General features: G+C 38.6%; 1 protein-coding gene across 1 annotated transcript in view; it reads right to left on the bottom strand.

The window, feature by feature from the left end:
• Positions 1-15,902: 15,902 nt before the first annotated feature.
• hs3st4 (heparan sulfate (glucosamine) 3-O-sulfotransferase 4) overlaps positions 15,903-23,247 on the bottom strand; it is a gene marked incomplete at its 3' end in the record, with an annotated part of 76,046 nt that continues 68,701 nt past the window's right edge. The window contains exon 2 of the mRNA XM_083931432.1: positions 15,903-16,557. Coding sequence (XP_083787558.1) covers positions 15,903-16,557 — 655 coding nt within the window. The remainder of the gene's footprint in view (positions 16,558-23,247) is intronic.

Genomic DNA, 23,247 nt, shown 5'->3' with positions numbered 1-23,247 from the left:
TTAAATGTCCTATGTTCTATGTTCTATGTTTTAAGAATTGTATGTATTTCAATTGCATTAGACTTCAGTGTTTATTGTTGTTATAAAGTAGATAAATGATGTTGTTAATAAATGCTGTATTTAAACAGACAGTATTCATATTGCCATTTTTTTTTTCTTGTTTTTGAGTTATCTCCCTAATTAGTCTTCTACATCCCTGCACCATTTTTTTTCGCTATGGATAGGAAGCTGCCATAAATATATATATATATATATATATATACATATATATATATATACACACTAAGAGGTTAACATGAGATCATTTTTGCACGAGTAGTTGTTGATCTAAAATAATTTCAACTATGATGACTAAGGCGAAAAATATGTTGGACCAAACAGCAGGACGTGGATGTCTGAAGGAGGATCCATGGGGTTTGATTCTAAGCCAAATCGAACACTTAGGAGCCTAGGAGTGAGCGTGAACATAAAGGTGAAAGGCTGCATGTCAGCCTGGTGTCCTGTTTGGGGAGGTGCGTTTGTTTATCTGTGGTGCCACAAGCTATGAGGGTCTGTATCATGACATGGAGAGCTATTTGTATAATTACTATTTATGCCCCATGGGATGAATACATGCTTACATATGCCATATTAATGTATTTTATCATTGATTTTCTTGTGCCACATGACGTGACACACAACATCAAGTTTTGCTCTTTTCAAAAATAGGTCTGAAAATGAAATTCAAGGTGTGATGTTGAAGGGTCTTTTATTTTTCAGAAACTGAAATGGTTTTCAAAATGTTTTAGTATTTCTGTGCGTGGCCTCAGGCTTCCATTTGATACAAGTCACCACTGTAAATGCCTTTGGACACTTGCTCTTATGGTGATCTATTCAGCCCACTGCAGACGGACTACATCAAAACCAGATTGTCCTTGGTATATGTCTCTTGTTTGCATATCACTGAAACAATAATGAACGTTTATGCTCGTAACGTTTTAGCCTGCTCTCCTTCCTAAAACATACCAGTTACTCAAACACTAAAAGCTATGCATTGAAATTATAATTGTGAGGTGCAATATACTGTATTGCTCCTGTGATGCTCCTGTGTTGCCAGTCATCCACACATTTCTGAAACAAATGTGGGGTTTCTGGATCATTAAAACTTAATTCCCCCACAATGAACCCCTGCCTGCTCTGTCTTTCTATAGACCATCATGGGATGCCGTTATTTTGTCTCTTCTGCACAGCTTCCCTCATCTTACTATCTGCTGTTCATGCTGTCAATTTCCTATTCAATTAAATGATAAGCCTTTTTTTTCACTATTCAAATGAAGACGGAGTGTCCAAACAATTTCAGGAACAGAGGTGATTCTTCTACAATTTAAGGTCTTTTGTTCAAAAAGATTTACCTTGAAACCCCAAACGTTCCTCAGTTGTTCTACCTATAAGGATTTGTGCAATTTCCGCAGCAGTATGCAGTATGTTCCCTGAATCTGCGTGCACTTCTGGTTATATAAATCTTCTCTCTTGATCAAAAAACAAATCTTTGAGAGCTGGTTTTTGCTAAAAAACATACAGGTTGACATTTCCAACATACACGATATAGTCATATTTAATGAACATATCACTTGTTTTTTGAAGGCTTGGCCAGCAGGCTGGACATACCTGCATACTCGTGAATTTTTCATACATATAACAACAAAATATGCTGTGTATTCTGTGTATTTATGTCTTGGGTACTCAACGTATTAACAGCTGGGGATGTAGTATAAGACGGCATATCTCCTAAGTTACTGTCTTCATCTTTTTTTAACTGCCTTTCCTTCATTGTCACTGTTAACATCTGTACTGTGACATATGATGCTAAATACTGAAATCAATACTCTTAATATGACCCAGCATGTGTCTCAGGGACACAAGTCTTAGTTCTGTAAGAGACTAATGGGACTAATACACTAAACATAGATTTCACTTTAGCATTGCTCCTCACTGCTTTGCTTTGTTGGACTGCTTGAGGCGAAAACCTAACAAGACTTTGAGTCCTGCATCATTTATGCATTGTCAGCATCAGGATGCAATGGTTGCAACAGACCCAGTCCAGTGAACAAACATATTGACATGTCGCCACCTACTACAATCGGAGCAATTCGCTCCATGCCATTCCATAAAAAAAAAAAAAAAAAAGTTTTTTTGCATTTGTGGTGCATTTCATACTACTGCTTTCATCGTCAGCTGTGAGTGAAGACAAATAAATTAAGAGAAGAACGTAATTTCATTAGAGATGATAGAGAATATGGAATAAAAATGGATTAATGCTCACAGCAAAAATTCTCCAGACACAAATAAATGTGTGATATATGTGCACATGAATGGATCTGTCCATGTTTAGCGAATGCAGAATTTTGTGTTGGCCTTGACAGGTTTTTCATTTTGGGTTCTTTTGTTTGTGAGAGCCAGCTTGAGCAGAAGACCTCAAGAATAAAAACATGTCTTTAAAGTGAGGTCATTTTTTTGCACATACTTTAATACACATTCATAGAGTTAAAGGTTGAGGTCTGAGTTTCCCATGTCACATTAAATTCTATTGCTGCTTTAGCAGTGTACAGTATACAGCATGAATGTTAGATTCTGAACTCTAATGGCCATAGTGCATAGGCTTAAGTATGTTTGAGACACCCATAGATGAGTCAGGAGTGCAAGTTCAAAATGCATGTTTCTTTCCTTTTCATTTCTTTGTAGATTTCTATATGTTCTGTATCTGTGTGTGTGTGTGTGTGTGTGTGTGTGTGTGTGTGTGTGTGTGTGTGTGTGTGTGTGTGTGTGTGTGTGTGTGTGTGTGTGTGTGTGTGTGTGTGTGTGTGTGTGTGTGTGTGTTTGGTTTAAGCTACAGTAGGACACAAAACATTGTTGAAGTCAAAGAAAGAACAAAGGAACCAAGGAAGTGTCCTCTCGTTCAGGTGAAGTGACTCCACCTGAGGGGTTTGTCCTTATGTGCTGCCTCATGCATTATAATATGACCTCTTGATGAAGACTATGACAATGGCGCTGACATAATTGAAGTCATGCAGTCTTGTCTAAATGCTGCACCATTATATCAACTAGAAATTAATATTTGTATACACATTTATTTGTAATTTAGCACCATATACCGTCCTTTAATGACCCAGAAATCCCAAAGCACAAATTCAGAGGCAGTAGCTGTGTGTCCAATATCTTTTAATCTAGTCCAAGAAATAAACATTAGTCATAAAACCAGGCAGGCAGACAAATCCAAGGGAGATCAGGCACGGTATCAGGGAGGCAGAATTAAAGAAATACTTCACCCTGAAAATGATCACTGGATATCACTTACTCAACCTACATTGCCTTGTTGAAGATGACAGTGACCAAATTAAAGGTTACTATTCCTGTGAACTTGCTGGTGATTTGATCGTTTACCTGTGATTTTTACTGTTTACTGATGTAATGATTTAATATATGACCAGACGTCTGCACATGAAGTTTTATTTTTTGAAAAACTCACCGGTAGCTCCATGCCTTTCGTTTCTGACTTCCGGAGAGCCACGAGGATGTGCCGCAGTGTGCCTGGTGGAATCACAAGCATTGACTAGAATGGTCGCAATTTGCTCGGGCAGCAGTGGTGCTGTCTTGCTCCCGCGTCTCGTGGAGTTTCGGCTTTAGTGATCAAGCAGATGAACACAGGGCAAAAAGCATGAAAAATAGTTACGATGAAGATGAATTTGTGAAATTATTTGGAGTCTTTAAAAACCTCAGAATCTTGTCAAGAATTTATAATTACGCTATATCAGCTCACACAATACTTGGCCATACAGCATGCATTAGTAATGATGGATCCACCAAATAGTCAGAGCTGTTGAAGAAGCTATTAAAGATCAATGACTTGTCAGTAGAGGGTCCTCATAGGAATAGAAGTATGATGCAGTATGATCAAGATTGTTTTTGAGATCAGAGAGAAGAAAATTAAGTCTTGATTGAACAAAGTTTAAATTGCAGAAGATATAACAAGTCCTGGTTTAAGGTGGAGGAATAACTCCCGTCATCTGCAACCATCTGGGCTGAAAAATACAGTGTGTCAGTAGTGAAGTTTCTACACTGCTCACAGCCTAAAATCAGGTTTCTGGTCTTATTTGCATTCAAGCCTGCAATGCTTTTCATCATTTTAAGATTTATGCCTGCCACATGTAGGGTCAAGTGTACTCACTCAAACTTTATCTCCAGGCTGACAGAGGTACTGGTGGCGCAGGAGTGGATAGTATATAATTTAGTAACATTTAGGGTGGGAAATAATGTTGACAGGAAATCTAAACCATTGTCATGACCACAGTGAAAATTGAGCAATCAATTATGATAAAAAAAAGATTTGTCAACAATCCTGACCAGCTTTGTCTGAAGGTAGGTACGCAAGGGGAAAATAATATATACATTGTGTAAATCTTACTTGAAAGAACCAATAGTAAACTGTTCAATATCGATAATCAGGTATATGGTCAAAAATAGTGACATTTTATTTCATTGATTGCCCAGTCCACTTAAATAACTATATCAAGATTATACATAGACTGGCTAAATTTTTAGATAACTCTGATGACAACACTGGCCACTGACAAGTGAAAACTAAAATTTTATATTGTACCTATTCATCCATTACTTTAAAATATTTCATATTTTGCATGCTCACATTTTGTATTTACAAAAAAATCAACTTGGAAAATGAATGCACACACTTCTGACACTTCCCCACACAAATTGCCCTCATTGGTGTCAGACAGTGGGCCACTTGGCGCTGATTTCCTTAAGTGTGAAAGTTTCTGCCTCCCTTTAGTCTCACTGTAAAGCAACACACTCACTTCTTTCTTCTACCTACGCAAAGTTCGTCCTCCATCAGGACACTGATTTCTGAATCCTTTTAAGAAACAAATTGTTTTTTTATTTAACCCAATACATACTCATGATACTTCTAATTTGATGTATCCTTTGCTCTTCATTAAGCATTTTTCAGGGAGAATGGAGAATGTCTCTCCTCCACATACAACTGGCATGTTGCATTTATCAATATATAAACTTGACTGAACTATATCAGGTCTTACCATTCCAAGCACATACACTACAGATCTTTTTTGCAGTTGTCCTGTTTCTGTAAATCTCCCAGTTTGGTGGAGGATTTACTGGACTTCTGTTGTAGGTGCCTTTCAGAGCAGTCTGTAAAAATGAATGAGTGTGGAAGCCCATCAACTGAAGTGAGGCTCATGTCAGTGGTACTGCAAGCAAAAACAGTAAATTTAAAGCAGCTACAAGGCGTTTTTAACTCTTTACAAAAGAAGTCTCGATTTAATATGGATGCCTCTATACGACCTATATCAGAAAACGAGACCAACAGTGAGAACATTGGCTGTCCCCGAAGACTATGTTTACATTTTTCTAGAAAGTATTGCAGTGAGTAGTATGTCAGTCTGCCACTGCCAAGAGCAGTGGCGGCAATTGCTCTTAGTTAAGCAAGAGTATTTCTTATCCGATTACTCAATTAACCAATGGACTAATCGGTAGAATACTCAATTACTGAAATCAGTGATAGCTGGGGCGTTAGTCATGGCTGATACTGGGGTAGGATCAGCAAAGAGAAAAATAAATTAATTTACAGACAAACTAAATATTTGGAGCAGATACTTCTTTTGGTCCCTCATTTTACATCATAAAAATTACACGATGATAACAAATGTTACGAGTCAAAAGGAGACTGTCTTATATATCCATTTTTTTCTTTGGGAAGTACGATGCCGAAATGTTCTGCAAATGTTTGTCTTATAATATTTGTGAAATACAAATATGCAAATAAAGTCACATCTATTGAACTTAAAAAGGCGTCTCCAGCAACACACACTGTGAACGCCTGTCTGAAAATAATGCTGTGAAAAAACTATAGGCGAACGCAGCAACCTGCTTCGGCCGATACCGATACACCTTCAAAAACGAAAAATATTGGCCGATAATATCGTTGATGTATCTGTCTATCACCAATTGTCATACTAACATTACTATTCTTAAATATCTACAAATAGATACATTTCTTTATCCCTATACCTCCTGCAAAGAGCTGTGTTTAAAACTGAAAAATATTATTGAAAATAATGTGACCAGGTGCTGCACGGTAATTCCTTCTGCAAAGCTATGAGTATTCAGAGCATGATAATTGTCCTCAAAATGCATGCATGACTTCACAAAAACAACACAAATAATCCCCCCTGTCACTTCTGGGACAAAACATACTGTGGGAGGTGAGAGATTAAAACAGTTCTGTTGGTAGTTCAGGGAGAGTGGGTCAATAAATCGATCATTATAGTGTAAGAAGTCAGCTGGACATCATGAAGGACCTCTAACGTCGGGAGCCTATTAATTGTTTTGTTTATAGCTCCAATCACAACATACCACACCTCTCCCACAGAAAATTAATGATTACTGGCAAAAGGTTAATATCCACTCAGCTGAAAATGAATCAACAGTGAATTAATGAGATCATTACCTGCATGGATTGATAACGAAATTAGTCTTCTTTCAAGGCAGGACTTTCTAGGATGTGGAGGTATTGACTTGAAGAAAGATGCATCTGTTGGTGAAGCCCTTGACCAGATGGCCTGTACTGAGCGATTCCGACTGTTGGAGGTCACGGCCAATGAAACAGTTACGGTTGGAATGAAACGTCATTCTTATTATTTAAAATTTTGTGGAATTTCATACATTTGATAAGAAATGTTGTGTTTTGTTGATATTGGGCGAGTGTTAAACTGACATTAATTTGTTTTTTCTAGTTCTAAATTTCACTTATATTAAAATAATAGTGTATTTCTTCAGCAGTGTAAAAGTTCTCGTATTAATCTTACTGAAGAGGTTTTTTCTTGCAGCGGTCTGTTTTTGCAGTCTTGAAGAGCTAAACTATCAGCAGGTCCCCACAGTAATTTCAGGAGTGATTCATACACATGAAATATGTCTCTGCAGAAAATTGTGCAGGGTTATTAATTGGCAGGGAGTCAGACAGTACTTAGAGAAGACCCAAGAGATGGTTTGATTCATCTTTCAATTCTTCATTTGAGCAACACTTCAAAGTTAACCAGTCAAACAAAATCTGCAATAGAACTGAGATCTCATATTAGCACCAGCCTGCAGCTGGAGTGAGCTTTTTAGTTTTCTCAAGATTATAACATAAACTAAATGTTTACAAAACAGACAACTGGTTACCTCGATTTTTCTATAATCAACCTCATTTGGAAGTATCTCCCCAAATTGTATTCCTGGCAGCACGGTGAAGGTCTAACAACATTTGGTTCATGGTTTTGTGTGTAGAACACCTACCATCACAGCCCAAATCCTCCATATTAGCATCTGGTGTATGTGCCATCGATAGTAGGCTGTATTGCAAGTCATGGGGCAAGGCTATTTAATCAGCATAACAAAGCTTACGTTGACACAGTGTGTTCCTAAACCATCTGTTGGTACAGTTGATCGAAGAGCAAACCATCATTTATAGTAACACCTTCACACAAATGACCCCAGTCAAGGTCGAGATAACAGAGTTAGCGTGATAAACCTGACAACTAGCCTCTGAGGCGAAATGATGGCCAGAGGCTAACTGTCACTCAAGAGGCAGTGCCCCTATTTATTCGTAAACTTTAACCTCCAATTAAACAAAAACTAGCCCGTTACAAAACAATTCACCCTCCAAAGTGTTGTCATGGAGATATGACCTAAACATACAGACAAGTTTTTTGTTTTTTGTAAACAGCCCTTAAATAGGTTAAATTATTCTGTGAAAACGGCCTGTTTAACATGGGGGTCAATGAGAAACTGCTCTATTGTGCAAACTACTCCTACTGGACACTCTGAGAACTGCAGTTTTTGGCACTTCCTTATTGGATCAACCAAGAAGTCGCTGTGGTGGGGGCTTGGTTTACCCTGCCATTATATTAAGGACACCTTTCCTATAGCTGAGGTATATACCTTGTCCTTTTCTTAAACAATCTTTATTGCGCAGTGCAGATAAGTTACGGCTTTTAACTAGCCAACTGTGAGTTGACTTTTATTTTGAAAAAGACACGCTGCCCGCCAAGGTCAGGGAGTCAGCATGTCCTCAGTGTGGGATTTCTACACCGTAAAAGAAGACAGAAAGCTTGCAAGGAACAACACCGAAAACTCACACACACTCGCCAGCGGAAGCGTGCAGCGTGAGCGTCACGTTAGCTTACCATTAGCCTGAAGTTGAGCTTTTCCCCACACCATGGCCACTACCATAGTCCGAGATGATGGAGAAACATAACATAACATAACTTTGAAGTCCCCTTGTTTTCCTTGTCACCGGGGTGGAAACAGGTTTGCCTTCTCTGTGAGTAATAAACAAACAATGAACGGTAGTGCACTGGCGGCACTTCATGGTGCATTCAGGTGCAACTTTTGACCTGCGACAAGTGGATTCCACAACGATAAGCAGAAACAGGTAGGTGAGAAAAAAAAGCTGCCCTTCAGGTGACAGAGATGCTTGTCTTTGTAAAGAAAAATCTACCATTAATGTCCAAGTGACTATATTGAGCCTCTGACAAAAACGACAACAACAACCTAAAGGTGTCTTCTAGTCATGTAACTGCTGTTTTTATGCTTATGCTTAAATGCTTATATAACTCCCCACTGGGATTATTAAAGTATTTATAAATCTGATTCTGATATGTTTTAACTTTTTTCTCTGAAAAAGTACTGTAGTAGCTATAGATAATTTATTATTGTTTTATCTTTTTTTAAAGTCCCATTACCTACTGCATTTTTTATTTGAGCTTATTTATGCGACCACAATGTTTTACTTTTTAATTATTTGAAACGATCATGTGCACAACACTCGTAGTGTAGTTTGATGTATGCAGGCAAAAGTCTACCACTGCAGTTTAAAGCTGATCTGCTGTGAGGTTGAGAGCAGAAAGACAAGAGTGAAAAGTCATGAGTGATCATAATAAACAGCTTTTAAAGAAACACACGCTGGTGTGTCAAAAGGGGAACATGGTTTAATATAAAGTTTTGTTTGTAAAAGATGAAAACAAAAAAAGGCCAAACAGAGGTTGTGTGAATTTGACACTGTTTTGTAGTAGTTAAACTGATCTGTCTTTAGATATCTACTGTGTGTATTTTATGTTGTGTTGTAACAACTGAGTTGCACTTTGTTTTTTTAGTTAGAAACTCTAATCTCTAATCTTCTATTACTACTTTTGTTATAGCCCTTTCTCTATAATGCCAGTTTATGTACTAAAGCTCTACTGTATAGCCTGAGCTGGCCCCTGCCAAGGTAAAATCCAGCTTAGCTGTATTAGCCAGTTGCTTAGCCGATATTTGACCTTAATACTTCCACATTTTGAATTGGATAATTTTCTAAAATTATAGTGACAAAAAAGAGTTTCTTCTGTTGTTTTTGCCAAGTAATCTCAATTATTTTTCCGAGACTGGCACCCACTATTATATCTGGTTCATTTTTTTAGTTTCTTTTCATAACTCTTAATGACTCTGTTGAATAACGGATTTGTCCCATATTCAGCTAAAATCCTAATTTCTTAGAAAAATGTCCCATTTTATTCTTGACAGGCTGCTGTTGTTTACACCATCAGTGACTTCAATAATTAACCAAACAACACTACTGATCCTGGGAACTGTTTAGCTCAGTTTGTTTATGAATACATACATCACACTGCTGGATCTGGTTCTTTTTAACACAAGTACAAGACATGGTTTTCCTCTGGCTTGAATTTTCTAACACCACAGCTCATAAATACATCACTGTCCTTCAGCCAACTATGAGCACAGACTTCAGAGTATGTTTATTAGCACAAAGGCTTTGCTTCTGAATACGAATCCAACTGAATCCAACTATGGCGTAGTTGCCTCAGGCTTACTCATACTGCCTTCTGAGGGCTCACTGTTAACAGAATTAAAAGAAATGAATAGAAAATTATTTTAAAAAGCTCAGTTCTGTCATTTTCTAAAGATTCTGCTTTCTCTTGTATGATATTTTGCAGAAAATACAACAACTTTACACCCATTTGAATGTTACATTAGTAATATTTCTTTAATGTCATTTGGAGATCGACTCCTGTCCGAAAAGGTCCCACAGGTTCTCAGAGAACTCTCCATGGTTGTCTGGTGCAAAACATTCAAGTTCAACAGAGTTCCTGTTTCTGCTGTGTATTTCCTCGAGAAAAAATTACACTACTGCTTTCTATTCTGCAGTTTGAAGGCCTTCAATTCAAGGTTACAGACGACCACCTGAGAAGAGCATATCTACCGGTGTGCCGGGTTTCATGACAAGCCCCTGTTTTGGCCTGCAGCCAAAGCACTCAATCCTGCTCCTCGAGGGTTGGTGTCCTCCAGGTTTTTGATCCTCCTTCTGATCCTCCTTGATAGTTAATGTGCCCCACTTGGTGCCAAGTACAGTGCAGACCAAGTGTGGCTTGTTAACTGTCAAGGAGGATCAGACATTTGCAGGACACTGGCCCCAAGAGCACAAGACTAAGGTGCCTTGGGGAAGTAAAATGTTTAATTTCTCCCTACAGAGTAGCCTGGGAAATGAAAATGTCTTTCGACAGTTCTTCCAGTCTAGTTGCCTATTGTTAACATGTCCAAGTCGCATGCAGAGGTATCAAGATTTCTTCAGAAGACAAGTGTCACAACTTGAGACAGACATTTTTTCATTTACTGTTTTTGCCATATCCACTCTCACGTCATTTCAGACTCTGCCACTCCCTCCTGCTCTGCATTATCTGCTGTTTCCATTCACCTGGCCTGCCCCTCCCCCTGTTTTTTTTGTGTCATGCTATTGGGTTCTTTTGTGAAACCTAACAATAAGAAACACAAACCTGCTTTATATTTTTTAAAAAGAGACAAGTTTACTATGGGACTTTTTAAATAGATGTAATCTTTGTTCACATTTGCAGGGTAACTTTGTTGTTTAACATGTAAAAAGTACTGTTAGCAAGGTTCAACATATTCTCATTAACAGGTTTGTATGATAATATACCAAATATGACATTCTTTGTAATGCCATAAACCAGTGTACAGAAGTGGAGGGTTAAGGTTGGGCATCAAAATGACTTAATTAGGATTGGAATAAAGCTTGTGGTTTGGCTTGGTATTTCCGGAGACCAGTCCTACAGGTTAAAGTCCTGTGTTTTAGGATTCATATGATTTAGTCATTAATAAATACATGGAATACACACAAATTACATTGCATTACTTTTGGTAGTAGTATGTAAAAACAGTGAATGAGGACTTCCTCAATTGTATTTAAAAAGTCAACCCCAAAGCAGCAGAATCAGAGAGAGAGAGAGTGTGTGTGTGTGTGTGTGTGTGGGAGAGAGAGTTGTTGTAGTCGTCACATTGTGAGTAATAATACACAAGGAGGGGGGGGGGGGGGGGGGGGGACTACTGGGTTAATATTATTCAGTTACAACTGGATTACTGCACATTATCATAGCACAGTTTGAGGAGCCAATTCGATTTTCTGCTGATTTCATTAAACATACATTAATTATGTATGCCTAATTTATTGGTCTATATTATCAACAGCTTTATCTTTTAGTGATTAGTGTTTAATTGGTGATTAAATCATAACTGTGACGACAAATGGCATTTCTTAAAATTATTTTGCTTTTGAATTTACCCTCACTCAAGCTGACCATTTAAGCATCCCATAATACCAAAATTATTTAACAATTTCTCTTCATTTGTATCTGCAGTGGAAATGGTTCTGATCAGAAAGCACAAATAGATGTTTCGGAGCATTCAGGCATGGCTAAAACACAAAAGATGACTCAAATTGTACTTGCTGGAAAGCTTCATGCAGGCCTGTGTATGAGACGAGGCTGGAGAGTGGGGCTGTTGGCATGGAAAATCACTCCAACAGCACAGAGGAGAGAATGGGTTTTGAGTCAAGATTTATGAGAGGATGCTCTTCCTCTCCTGAGGTGGTTGAAGAGGACGTACCTGATTCAGGAAGCAGCAGTAGCTGAAATGATTACTTATGGTACAGACTCTGCTCTCTAGATGTGGCAGGAGCTGTTTTGCTGAGGATATAGAAACCATGTGTGATTGAAGACCTATTAAACAATAAGTTCTAGTTTCAGCTCTGAGATTGGGTGAAACACCATTTATACTCCACAAAGCAACACAGGTCCCATAGCATTTCCCCATTTTCAGGCTCATACTTGTATTTTGGGTTAATACAGGGGTGGAAGTAGGTTTCAAATCAAATAATTTTATTCTGACTGAAAAAAAGTCAGACTTTCATCAGAAATATATGAGAATTGAATATTGATGAGTTTTGAGACCGGGTGGATTTCTTTCACATTTTAGTGTGCCATAGCCTTCATGAGAGCATTTTAAGATTACAAAAGAAAAGTGTAAAAATGCCAGAAAGGTAAGAATTGCTTTAAATATCACTGCATTAATGAGTAGTCTTGCTGACGAAACAGGAGGATAAACTGTTACGTATGGCTTGTGAATCTCAGTATGTTCAGCTACCAAAGTCCAGGTTGTCCTTGACAAGCAATAGATGCATTCTCTTCAATTCCTGATCACACTTCACACTTCCATACACCTGAAGACAAAGATATTGAAAAATAGAGAAAAGGTGACTGTAGAGAGAGAGAGACAGGGGTTGTGCTTAATCCTTAATTTGGTGATCAGTGAGGTTTTGTTGCATGGGTAGAGAAATTCAATGAGTTAGTAAACCAGGTTGGGGACATTTCCATGCTGATACAATGCAGTATGGATAAATGCATGATTTAATTCCGGATGAGAAAAACAAGCGTGTTGGCAGTGTGTACAGTTATATCTTGTTATTGGCTTATTTCATTTTGTGGATATTTGTTTTACAATGATTCACATCTGTTAAAAAAGCTTGACTGTGCTTATGATATATAATACATTATTGTTGTTTTCTGTGATTTGAATTTCAAACCTTTGCTTTAACAGCACAACATGCATCGCTCCTAGGATTTTGGATGTCAGTGGGCATTAATAGAAGGACATTAGATGCTAATTCAGAGTGAATTTGTGGGAAGTTAGTTGTAGAAGTTCACATCATTGGGCCTCTTTACACAGCTGGTAATTGTTCACTCAGATTAAGTGAAAATAAATGAGTCAGGAGTAGAGGCTACAAATATTCATGTTTGTCTAGCCAAACTATTCACACTTGTTTTTTACGAACTGACCTTATTTTTTGCTGTACCCTTTCATTATGCCCTACAGCGCTATGTAATAATAGATGATATAAAAGGAAAAGTGAACACTTTGGATCACTTCAAAATACAGAGATTACAGCCTTTCAACCAAAGCTAAACACACTTAAGCTGCAACTGCAAATGTTTTTTTAGTTGCACCCAGGTAGCTTTCTCATGCCATGAATTGCTATTCAGCGCATTGGCAAATTGTCAGGAATGACTGACAAATATGAGTTTGTAATTTGTTTTTCAAAAGATGGCACTTAAGTAGTGACAGTTTGATGAGCAGGCAATGCGCGTCTATCATCACAGTCTTCTTTACTTGATGCTGATAAACCCCATAGTGAATCATGACCCTCGGGGGGAGGAACACATGAAGGGCAGCTTGGCATGCCTTTCATGCATCGCAACTCTCGCAGGAAAAATCACAGTACTCAGCCTGTACCTAAAACAAGCAAAAGGCATAAAAGAAAAAGGTGTGTGTGCGTGTGTGCGTGTGTTTCTGTTAATGAGAGGTTGGATCCAAGTTTTAACTTCGGAGAGGAATTCCCTCATGCGTGTGATCCTGGAATGCAAATGACAGCAGTAGTGCATATTCATAGAAGGGAAAATGGAGTCCTCATCCTCCTAATAACACTGTAGGGTGTCTTCTGAGGATTTATTTGAGCATCTCTACACTCAGTAGGAGGGACTGTCTGGTCTAGGAGGTGGATTATACACGTTCTAAAGCTGTGAATAAATAAATAATGATAAAGGCTTTTCTTAAATGTATGATTAGCATGTCTTGCTTGTAGTTATCTTATTACAGAGCGCTATGCCTTTTCAGAAAATCATAACAGCTCAGAGGATGGCGTGTGTTTGGAGAGAGAAAGACAGAAGGTATAAGTGCAGAGAGATTGTCAAGTAAACACAGAGGGATGGCTGCACAGAAAAACCTCAAAGTGGAAGTTGTGACTCTGGGATAGTGAGACTCAGAGGTAAGTGTTCAGGCTTGGTGCTACAAAAGGCAGTATAGTGCTTACTTTGATTGAATCAATTGCTCTGTGTAAGTAGCTGCTGGTGCTGGCCTCCCCAGGGTGACAGAGAGGTCCGCGGAGAGTGAACCAATCCAGCCATCCATGGCCAGAGAACAGGGAGGATTAACAGAGTAATGCATCATAGCTGTAGCAACCAGTGACGTGTAGCAGACTGTATTTATTGACTCATTGGCTGTGTTGATTGTCTCAATTGATGAAATGTCCAGAGACAACAGACAGACGCACAGTGAGTTATGCAAAATAAGAAAAAAAGAATAAAGAAAATATGATGGGTAATGTTATTTCATTGCGTGAGTAAAGGAGCATTTTACAGCAAAAAACCCTGTTGTTTTCGACACAAGCATCTGCCCAGTTAGACCTGCCGATCACAGGTGAACCTCTGATTACAGCACATTTCCCTTTCACACATCATCTCATTTAAGGTACATACAGTTATGATTTAGTAATTTACCTGGGCATGTATGTAGCTTTTCCTTGACAGCAAATTCTCACTGACATTGACATTGTTCCAGTAGCAGCGGTTTATTTAACACGCCATTAATCTCTAACGACAGACGACAGCGTTGCACCAGATGTTTGCTAACAAACTTCTGCTCGGTCCTTCGGTGTTGTTCTTCACCCTCATTGACATGTATTACGGCAACAAGAGGAGGGTCACGAGGCAAGCAGTTGAGGGCCGCAAGAGTTGAATGATATCTTGGGTGCGTTACAGTGACCGGAAATTGTTTTTGTCACGATGCAGGATTGTTTGATGCACAGTTTACCCTTGATATTTGTTGTACATGGATTCATTTGTCAAATTATGCCAAAATCACTGATACTGCATCATAACTGAGTGCATGGTCATCAGTATGCTAATGATCAACTATGCCGTGAAACAATCCAATTATTGAATGATGGCAACTGTACATCAGCTCTCTTATTCAATGTGTGTGCAATTAATGAGTGCAGAGCAACCAGAACACTGACACTGAGTAAATTAACACTTTGGTAAACTTAGACTGACAAAAACAGGATTGTCTCCATTCAGAATATGCACAACTGAAAAGATGAGTAATTGTCAGAGGATTATTGTAACATCTATCATATTTCTCTTTTCTTTCTCTTCTTAAGCAGCTGGACAGTGTGAAAAGACATAATACAGAGCACTTCATGGCCTTAGCCATTGAAATAGAATATCTTTTTGTACTGAATGCTCTAGAGTGGGTGTGAGGGCAACAAATGCAGGAAAGTAAAGGGAGAAGAAACAGGCAGAGTTTAGCCTTAGGGCTCATGAGGTAAGGACACTTAACTTATCGCATGCATTGCCATAGTCAACATTATTTTTTTTCATATCAGCTCTATGCTTTAAAAACAAAAGGAATAGATCATCTCCTTTTCACAAATATAAATATATTTTATGTTTAGTATATACAATAATGATTTGCCATCATCAACAACATTAGTATTGAAGGGAGAGAAAAAGCATGTCAGTAAACTCTTGCTAATGGATACAGACACTGCAAAGACAGCCATGATTGATTGGCGTGCTCAAGCACTCTTTCTGAAGATGGAGCGAGACAATAGTAGTCTTATTGAAGAAGGCTGGTGGTGTGGCTGTGCCGTGCCATGCCGCAGTCTACTAGTCCTGAGAGCTACGAGATTCACTGTCCTCCTCCAGCTCCCATTCAAAGTTCTGGCCAGTCATTTGGTAGAACATCATGTTAAAGGGTTTGTAGAACTTGTGCAGCCGCCGAATCACATCCGGGTCAATTTTGGGGTGAGTTCTCCCTTTAGACTTGCCGAGGCATCTGGGAGTGCTGCTGTCCTCTGGCTTCTTCAGACACGGAAATCCTTTAGTTTTATTGAAGTAAAAGTGTTTGTCTGTGACAATCCTTTTCAGTCCCAAGAAGTCCTGCACTTTGGCCATCTCACCCGCAGGATCCACAATGAGCCTCTCCCCGCTAACAAAGTGCATTTGGGAGAGAGGGAAATACTGCATCCAGCTCTCCAAGTGGAGCGCATATATTCCTATACGTAACGCACTCCAAGAGGCGTCTATAAGACCCAGCGTCCGGTTCTTAAAAGCCAGAACCTCAAAGGTGGGGATCTCGGGTTTCTTGGACAAAGTCTGTGTGTAGTCTGAAATGGCTCTAGTGACAGGATTACGCACCACTATAATAAGCTTGATGTCCCTGGCCATGGAGTGGATGCGCTTTGGGGCATGGTTAGTCACAAAGTAGCTGGGTGTCTTCTCCATGGTGATCTGCCCTTCCAGCGTCGAAGGCATCAGGTCCCTGGGAACACAAACAGGGGGAGAGAAACAAAACAGCTTAGCACAGTATTATCCTCAACACCTCTTGCTGTGCAAATGGAATACCCAAGGACACAGTGCAAGCAAATTTGGTCCATTTATTAAGCAGTATATTATTTGAAATTACAAGTGAAAATAACTGTTATTATCACTGGACATTATGTTGTGAGGAGAAACGTACAGCTAATTACATCCATGGAGTAATATTCAAGAGATAAAAGAAGGAAGATGAAACGGCAAGCAAGCAAGTATGCTCATTGCTTAATTGACTCCATCTGTGTTACTCCAGGAGCTGTTTTGGAACTTTAATAATGAGTTCGCTGCATATCATTAATACTGGGGTGCCTGGGGTATTGTTTTGTCATACATTTATTATGCATGCAAGGCTCATACTCTGTGCAGACAGTTTTATTTCTCATGCACATGCACTTCCCCTGCAATGGGTGCAGGCTTTTCTTCTCTTCTCTGTGATACGTTTAAGGTTAGGGGCTGTTCATTGAAGGCAGCAGTGATTAATTACCAGATTCAAGGTGATAATTTGTAGTACAATAAAAATTTCCCCAACTTGAGACATTTATCTCAGGAACAATGGGAAGCCATTTGCCACCGCCCACCGCCACAAATATTATGTTCAACTTGGTTAGTGAGGATGAGTTGTAGGATACGCCGGTGCAGGGTATGTCATATGCACAGAAGCAAGTCTTGTTTCTACACTTTCTATTTTTGCATCAATAATAAAGCATAGCATTCGCCTGAAGCAAATCCTTATCAAATGTTTACACTGATGTTCATTCCAATCCGTGCTGTTTTCTTTGTTTGTAGGCTATGTGATTCAGTGCTAAATTGGTACATTAAATCCTCTGTGAGACACGCTATTTATTTCACTACTAACAAATACAAGCACAGGAGCTCTACAATTTAATATAAAGTGAAACTAAATCCGAGCACGCACTCAATTTTTTCCTCCCCAAATTAGGAATGTTTGCTTGGAAATTAATGTATACACAGTCAACACAAAAATTTTAATTATTCCTTCCCCGAAACTTACAGAGTCAGTGCAAAAGAAAATCTCTATAATTCTGGGATAAAAGCTTTTTCCTTCTCCCTGCAATATTTTTTTCCATTAGGGTGCCTGCACCACAAACCTACAGTTGTAACGATATAGTCACATCAATCATTTGCATCTTGGACATGTTCTAAATTAACTGTTCTCCAGCAAAGAATCCAATTTACTCTGCAAAACATAAGAGCTGTTATGCACATATCGACCACCCTCACACACACACATGCACCAATGGATACTGGGCTGAAAGTCTCACAAGTGGCCTGGTAATTGCATCTCAGTAACAGTATTGCCTTCCTGATGGGTAATTTCCCTCTGGATTATGTTTGTCTCTTGACAGCATAGAACTGTGGTTACTTCTGGGCCTGTAATGGGATATTAAACATATCTACTGATAGCATAGTGACCAGAAAGAGTATTAGTTTTCATTATATTCCATCACTATCCACACTTCCTCCCTTAAAGTAATGAATGGCTAAAGATTTTTGTAACCTTTCAAGGACTTCAGCTCGGTGTACCATCTAACTCAGTACAGTAGGTGGTCCAAGGGTGCAACACCACCATGTATGGTATTTAAAAAAACCTCAACTATACCATTGCAAATCACCTTGAAACAACCCATATCCTACTGTATGGATGCGAGCTGAAGCATCTCACTGGTAATGTGCTGTGCGTCTTTGGAGCATATCCAATTGACAGGACAGATGTCCAATGTTCAAGGTTACCTTTTTAAAGGCGTGCACATAAGCTATTGTCCTCATGGGCTCCACGCTAATCATCATACATTTAATTGAGCAATGGAAACTGCACACGCAAAATATGTTATGTTACAGAAGCTTCATTTTGATTGGGAATCAGTCATGGATCATGTACATCTAAAATGTCAGTGGGACGATGTGGCGCGACAAAAATCAAAATGCTGATAAACAAGCTAATTCTTCTGTGCAAGGCAAATGACTCCTCTGGCCTTGCAGTCTTGTGGAACTGGAGTAAACAAGAGCAAACTGTTAACTCTTCTTTTTTTTTTCTCTGCATCAGCTGCACAGCTCTACACAGGTCATTCAGGTGGGTAGGTAAATAAAATACATAGCGCTAAAGAGGCTCTGCAAACCATCTGCTGTTTACTGCCTCAGACCAAGGACATAGCACATAACATTTAATTTCTCACATTTCAACGCATGTTCAAAGCAGATGAAACAGAAGATAGATGCAACTTATACTTGGGGCATGGAGTAACTTTTAATGATATCTACGGTGAGAGGCATGCAAGATAATTACCTCTGTTGCTTTGAGAGATAATAGTAGATGCAAGTAAATAATACAGACAAACTAACAGCAGCAAATGCACAATATGACTGTGATACTTCACTTAACAGCAAGTTGAGAGCCATTAAAATTCTTAGGAAAACAGCTGAATGTAGTGTCATTACTGCACTGTAAATGGTATGAAAAATCCCTTGCAACCAGATCCATTAAATGGAGAAAAAAACATGATCCAAGTCAGACAAATAAATAATAAAGCAGAAAATCAACCTTTAAAACTACAGTTGTATTGAGGTTGTGGACTGTAACTTAGGAAGGAAATCCATTTCACACCCATTCCACATGAAATTCAGGTCTGGAGGATGCCAAGTTGATTTATCATTCAGAATGCGTACAGTATACCAAATCACAGCAAATCAGTGTTTGTTAAGACAGAAACTAAGCTTTGCAGATAATCACAACTCCTCATGCCTTAACGCCCACTGCAAAAGTGCTTTGGAACATGGCCCAGCATTTAACTCAATGTTTCATTATATTCTGTCAAACTGGTGTACGGGGAATATTTTGAGGCATGATGAGGTGAGGGATCATGCTAATTTACATTCCAAGATACTAATAGGTCCAAGCTGTTTCTGGAGGAAAAGAGTTTCTCCAGAGATGCTGAGTTCTTTCTAATAAACTCTGGCAGGGAAATAAAAGCTCCCCCAGTCTCTCATATGGATTGATCAGGGCTCTGCTACAGAGTATCAATCCGCCAAGCGTTCTCCATGTCATGTCAAATACAATCAATTATTCTAAAGAAGTCCACTCATAATAAGCTCCTCAGTCCTCAGAGAACACATTTTGGAGATGGTGCAAGTGATGTGGGCAGACCAACTAAATCATTTCTCAAAAATAATAATATTGAAGTGTGAATTATGTAGTAGAAATGTCTGTTGTTGTTTTTTTCAACACTGAGACAGTGATTAATCCCCCTATTAGGAAGGTGTAGGAATCTTTGCCCTTTGCAAAAAAAACACATTTCAAGTATGTTTTATAGAAGAGATGAAAGATGAAAGCTGCAGTCAATTTGTAAAGTGTTTTCTCAAATATCTGGCATTTTCTTATTAAACCATTACCTTAACTGTCAGTGCAGGCCGATAATAGAAAGGATAACGGGAGGTATTTATATTAAGGTGTTACTCTTGAGTCCGATTTCAAATATCAATCAAGGGTGTATGCGGCTATTCATCAGCAACAGTCAGTGAAGACATTTGAAGTGAGAGATATTGTGGTCAGTTTTGCAATGAATAATCCCATTATTACACCCTGAGTCTGTGATTTTGTGATTACAGCACTAGGTGGAGGAAAACAAACGAAAAAAACGGTCGGTCAAATGAGTCATTCTTCACTAAGCTCTCAACAAGTGGATGTGCCCATGTTTGCCACACATAGAAAAACAAGCCTACAGGCCAGGACAAGGGGTCTTACTGGGTCTGTTATGGAGTGGGAGGCAATTTTTTTGTTCCGGTTAAGGTGCAGCTTCACAGAAGAAAACAAACAAAGTGTATACTGCCATTCTCAGTAACCAGATCAAACTGAAGTAATGGTGGGGAGTTTTTTGTTTATATTTTAAACTTTCCACCTGAGAGTAGTGGAAGAATCCCTTGCTTGCCTTGAATCCACTAAATCTAGTTATGTAATATAAATAGACCATCTGTTAGTATCATGAAATTTATGAAATCTTAACTCAAAAACATGTCTATAATATTCAGAAATGGACATAACAACATATTTTATCATATCTTTTCTTGCCTTCTTATTCTTTAATTGGACGTGTAATGAAGCTCTTTTGGAAACTACAAAGGCTAGCTAGCGCTGACACTCCTCACTCAAACCAATTACTTCTCCATATTCTTTAATCATTTAGTATACTTCATCTTCTTCACACATTTATTCCCAAACCAGATTACAAATTGTTTTGCTCTTTTTGGTTTACCATTTTTTCAGTTTCTTTTTTTTTTTTGGTTACTTCCAAATCCAACAAGTCCTCCAAAGTAAGTGTCTGTTTACACTTGTTTTTTAAAAGCATCTTTGGCAGTCCAATCCCAAGTGGACAGTGCTAAATACAAGTGTAAACAACTACAAAGACGCAATGTCATTTTATTACTTAATTCGCTTGCCATGGTGTTCTGGGATGCATTTGACCACATATGTTTTGTAATGTAAATACTAAAGTGTCCAGATGTATCCCCCACAAAGACCAGTGACCTTCTAGCAGAAGTGAGGTGTAGGCAGTAACGAAACCTGTGAACATGGGTTATCTTACAAGGTCAAGGCAAAACATATTGTCTCGATCACCTACTTATCATGAGCCTTAGGATCCTACATGTTACCCACAGGTTTTTTAACAGCCAAAATGAAGCTCAATGCGGGTGGCTCCAGCTGTTGCCATCTTGGCTAAGGCAGTAAACATGTTTATTTCTGCAGTTAAGGTGGGCATTTTAATATGGAGGTCTGTGGGGATTGACTCACTTTTGGAGCTGGCCTCAAGTGGCCATTCAAGAAACTGCAGTTTTTAAAACTTAACGCCTCATTTTTCTAGAACCAGAGGTTGCCGCTTGGATGAATAGGATTAACTTTTGAGTGATGATAAATAATGCTTTTGTTTATCTAGTCAAGACCATATATTATTGTAAAGAAACACTTGAACAAACAAAACAGTTATTTGTCTGCTGCAAACAGGCTCTTAATATCATTTAACCAATCTCCCCTAACTGTAATGCTTTACATCATATACATTATGTTGATCACTATTGTCCTTTATTGTGTCTGCTTTATACCACCTCCAGTGTCCAGGCCTTTACCATTCTATGTGTCCCATCCATGTCCGAGTCCGGTGGTGGGATCTAAGCCAAATTATCCTGTCATGATTAAGTACATCTACAATGATATTGTTAGTCTCTACTGAATAAACTAGTAAAATGTCTATTGAATGGCAAAAAAATAAAACAAGGAGACTAATTAAAACACAACAGAGCCCCACACTCTAAATAAGCCGATTATACGTCTACAGGACTGTGGGCTTCAACAGAATAGTTTAGGACAGAAATGACAGCTGGTCCTGATCAAAAACCTTATTCCCAGCTCTCTTCCTGATATCCCCTAAAGACTATTCCACTTCCAACAGTGGAAAAGCCAGGTACTTCTCTCCACCAGGCTGCACAAGGAGATCTGAAGCTGTGTTCAGATGCCCTTTAGCCATAAAACATCATATAATAAAAGCGGGGCGATGAGGGAAAATATGAGGATGTTTGGGATGCTGTACCACCCTGCATCATTAGTCCATAACATTGTATATGAGCTCGAAAATTAGTCTATTTTTAACTGCATTCAAGTCCAGGGAGAATTTGGAAGAAATCTTATCTCACACTACAGACTCAGAGGATATTGCTTTTTTTCAACTTCAGTGTCTAGTTTTAACAGTACTGGCTATAAAAAGACACTGATGTCTCCTCACAAGCCTAGAAATAAATATACAGTACAATCCCTAAACTAAAACTCTAAAATTCTTACATAATGGCTCATCTGCGCTGTAGTTAAACAACAGCGGTCTGCCACTCTTCTGAAAGATGATTTGGCTCTATTATTGTTCTTAGCTTGTTTGTTTTTTTTATTTGGATGAGATGATGAGAGCTCATTCAATTTTATCACAATTGCCCTCAATATTCATTGTTATTGATGTTGCCGGTACAAAAACAAGCAGTTGTGTTGTGCTGCTCTGAGTTCTGCAGCGGCAGCAAGCACACATGTCCGTGTCACTTATTGATTTAGTTGAAACAGAGAGAAAACTAAAAGAGAACATACCATCTGTTATGTCAACTGTATTCACAGGTTAACAATATTAATAGGCCAGTCAATGGAAAATAGCAGTTACTGCCTTTTCTTCAAATTTCTTAAATTACAGTTGACTTAAATATCCCGTTAGTTTAGTAAAAAGTATGACTTTTATTTAAACAAGAAAAAAAGATTCATTCATCCCTACATCTTCCGACAGTATAAAACCTCTCAAATGTGTATTAACTCAAAGAAAAGCACTAAATGGCCAACTGTAATTGGAAGTTACACCTGAATACATCAGAGTCAAAGGTTTAAATTTACATTCTGGAAATGTTGCAGATCCGGCTCAGCTAAGCAGAACCAATTAATATGACAGTTTGAACATGATAGATTTCCTTGTCTGAGAAAAATGGCTGGCCCTTCAGGATATAATCATTTTACTGAAGTTGACCGCGGAAAACTCTGCACTGTTTGACCACAGCAAACAAACAATATTTTCCTTGAGCTATCCTGCTTTGCTCAATCATG

This window comes from Echiichthys vipera (genome assembly GCF_963691815.1).
Source record: "Echiichthys vipera genome assembly, chromosome: 17".
Classification (NCBI taxonomy): Eukaryota; Metazoa; Chordata; class Actinopteri; order Perciformes; family Trachinidae; genus Echiichthys; species Echiichthys vipera.
Note: the sequence above shows the minus strand (reverse complement) of the source record. Positions and strands in the feature narration are given on the sequence as shown.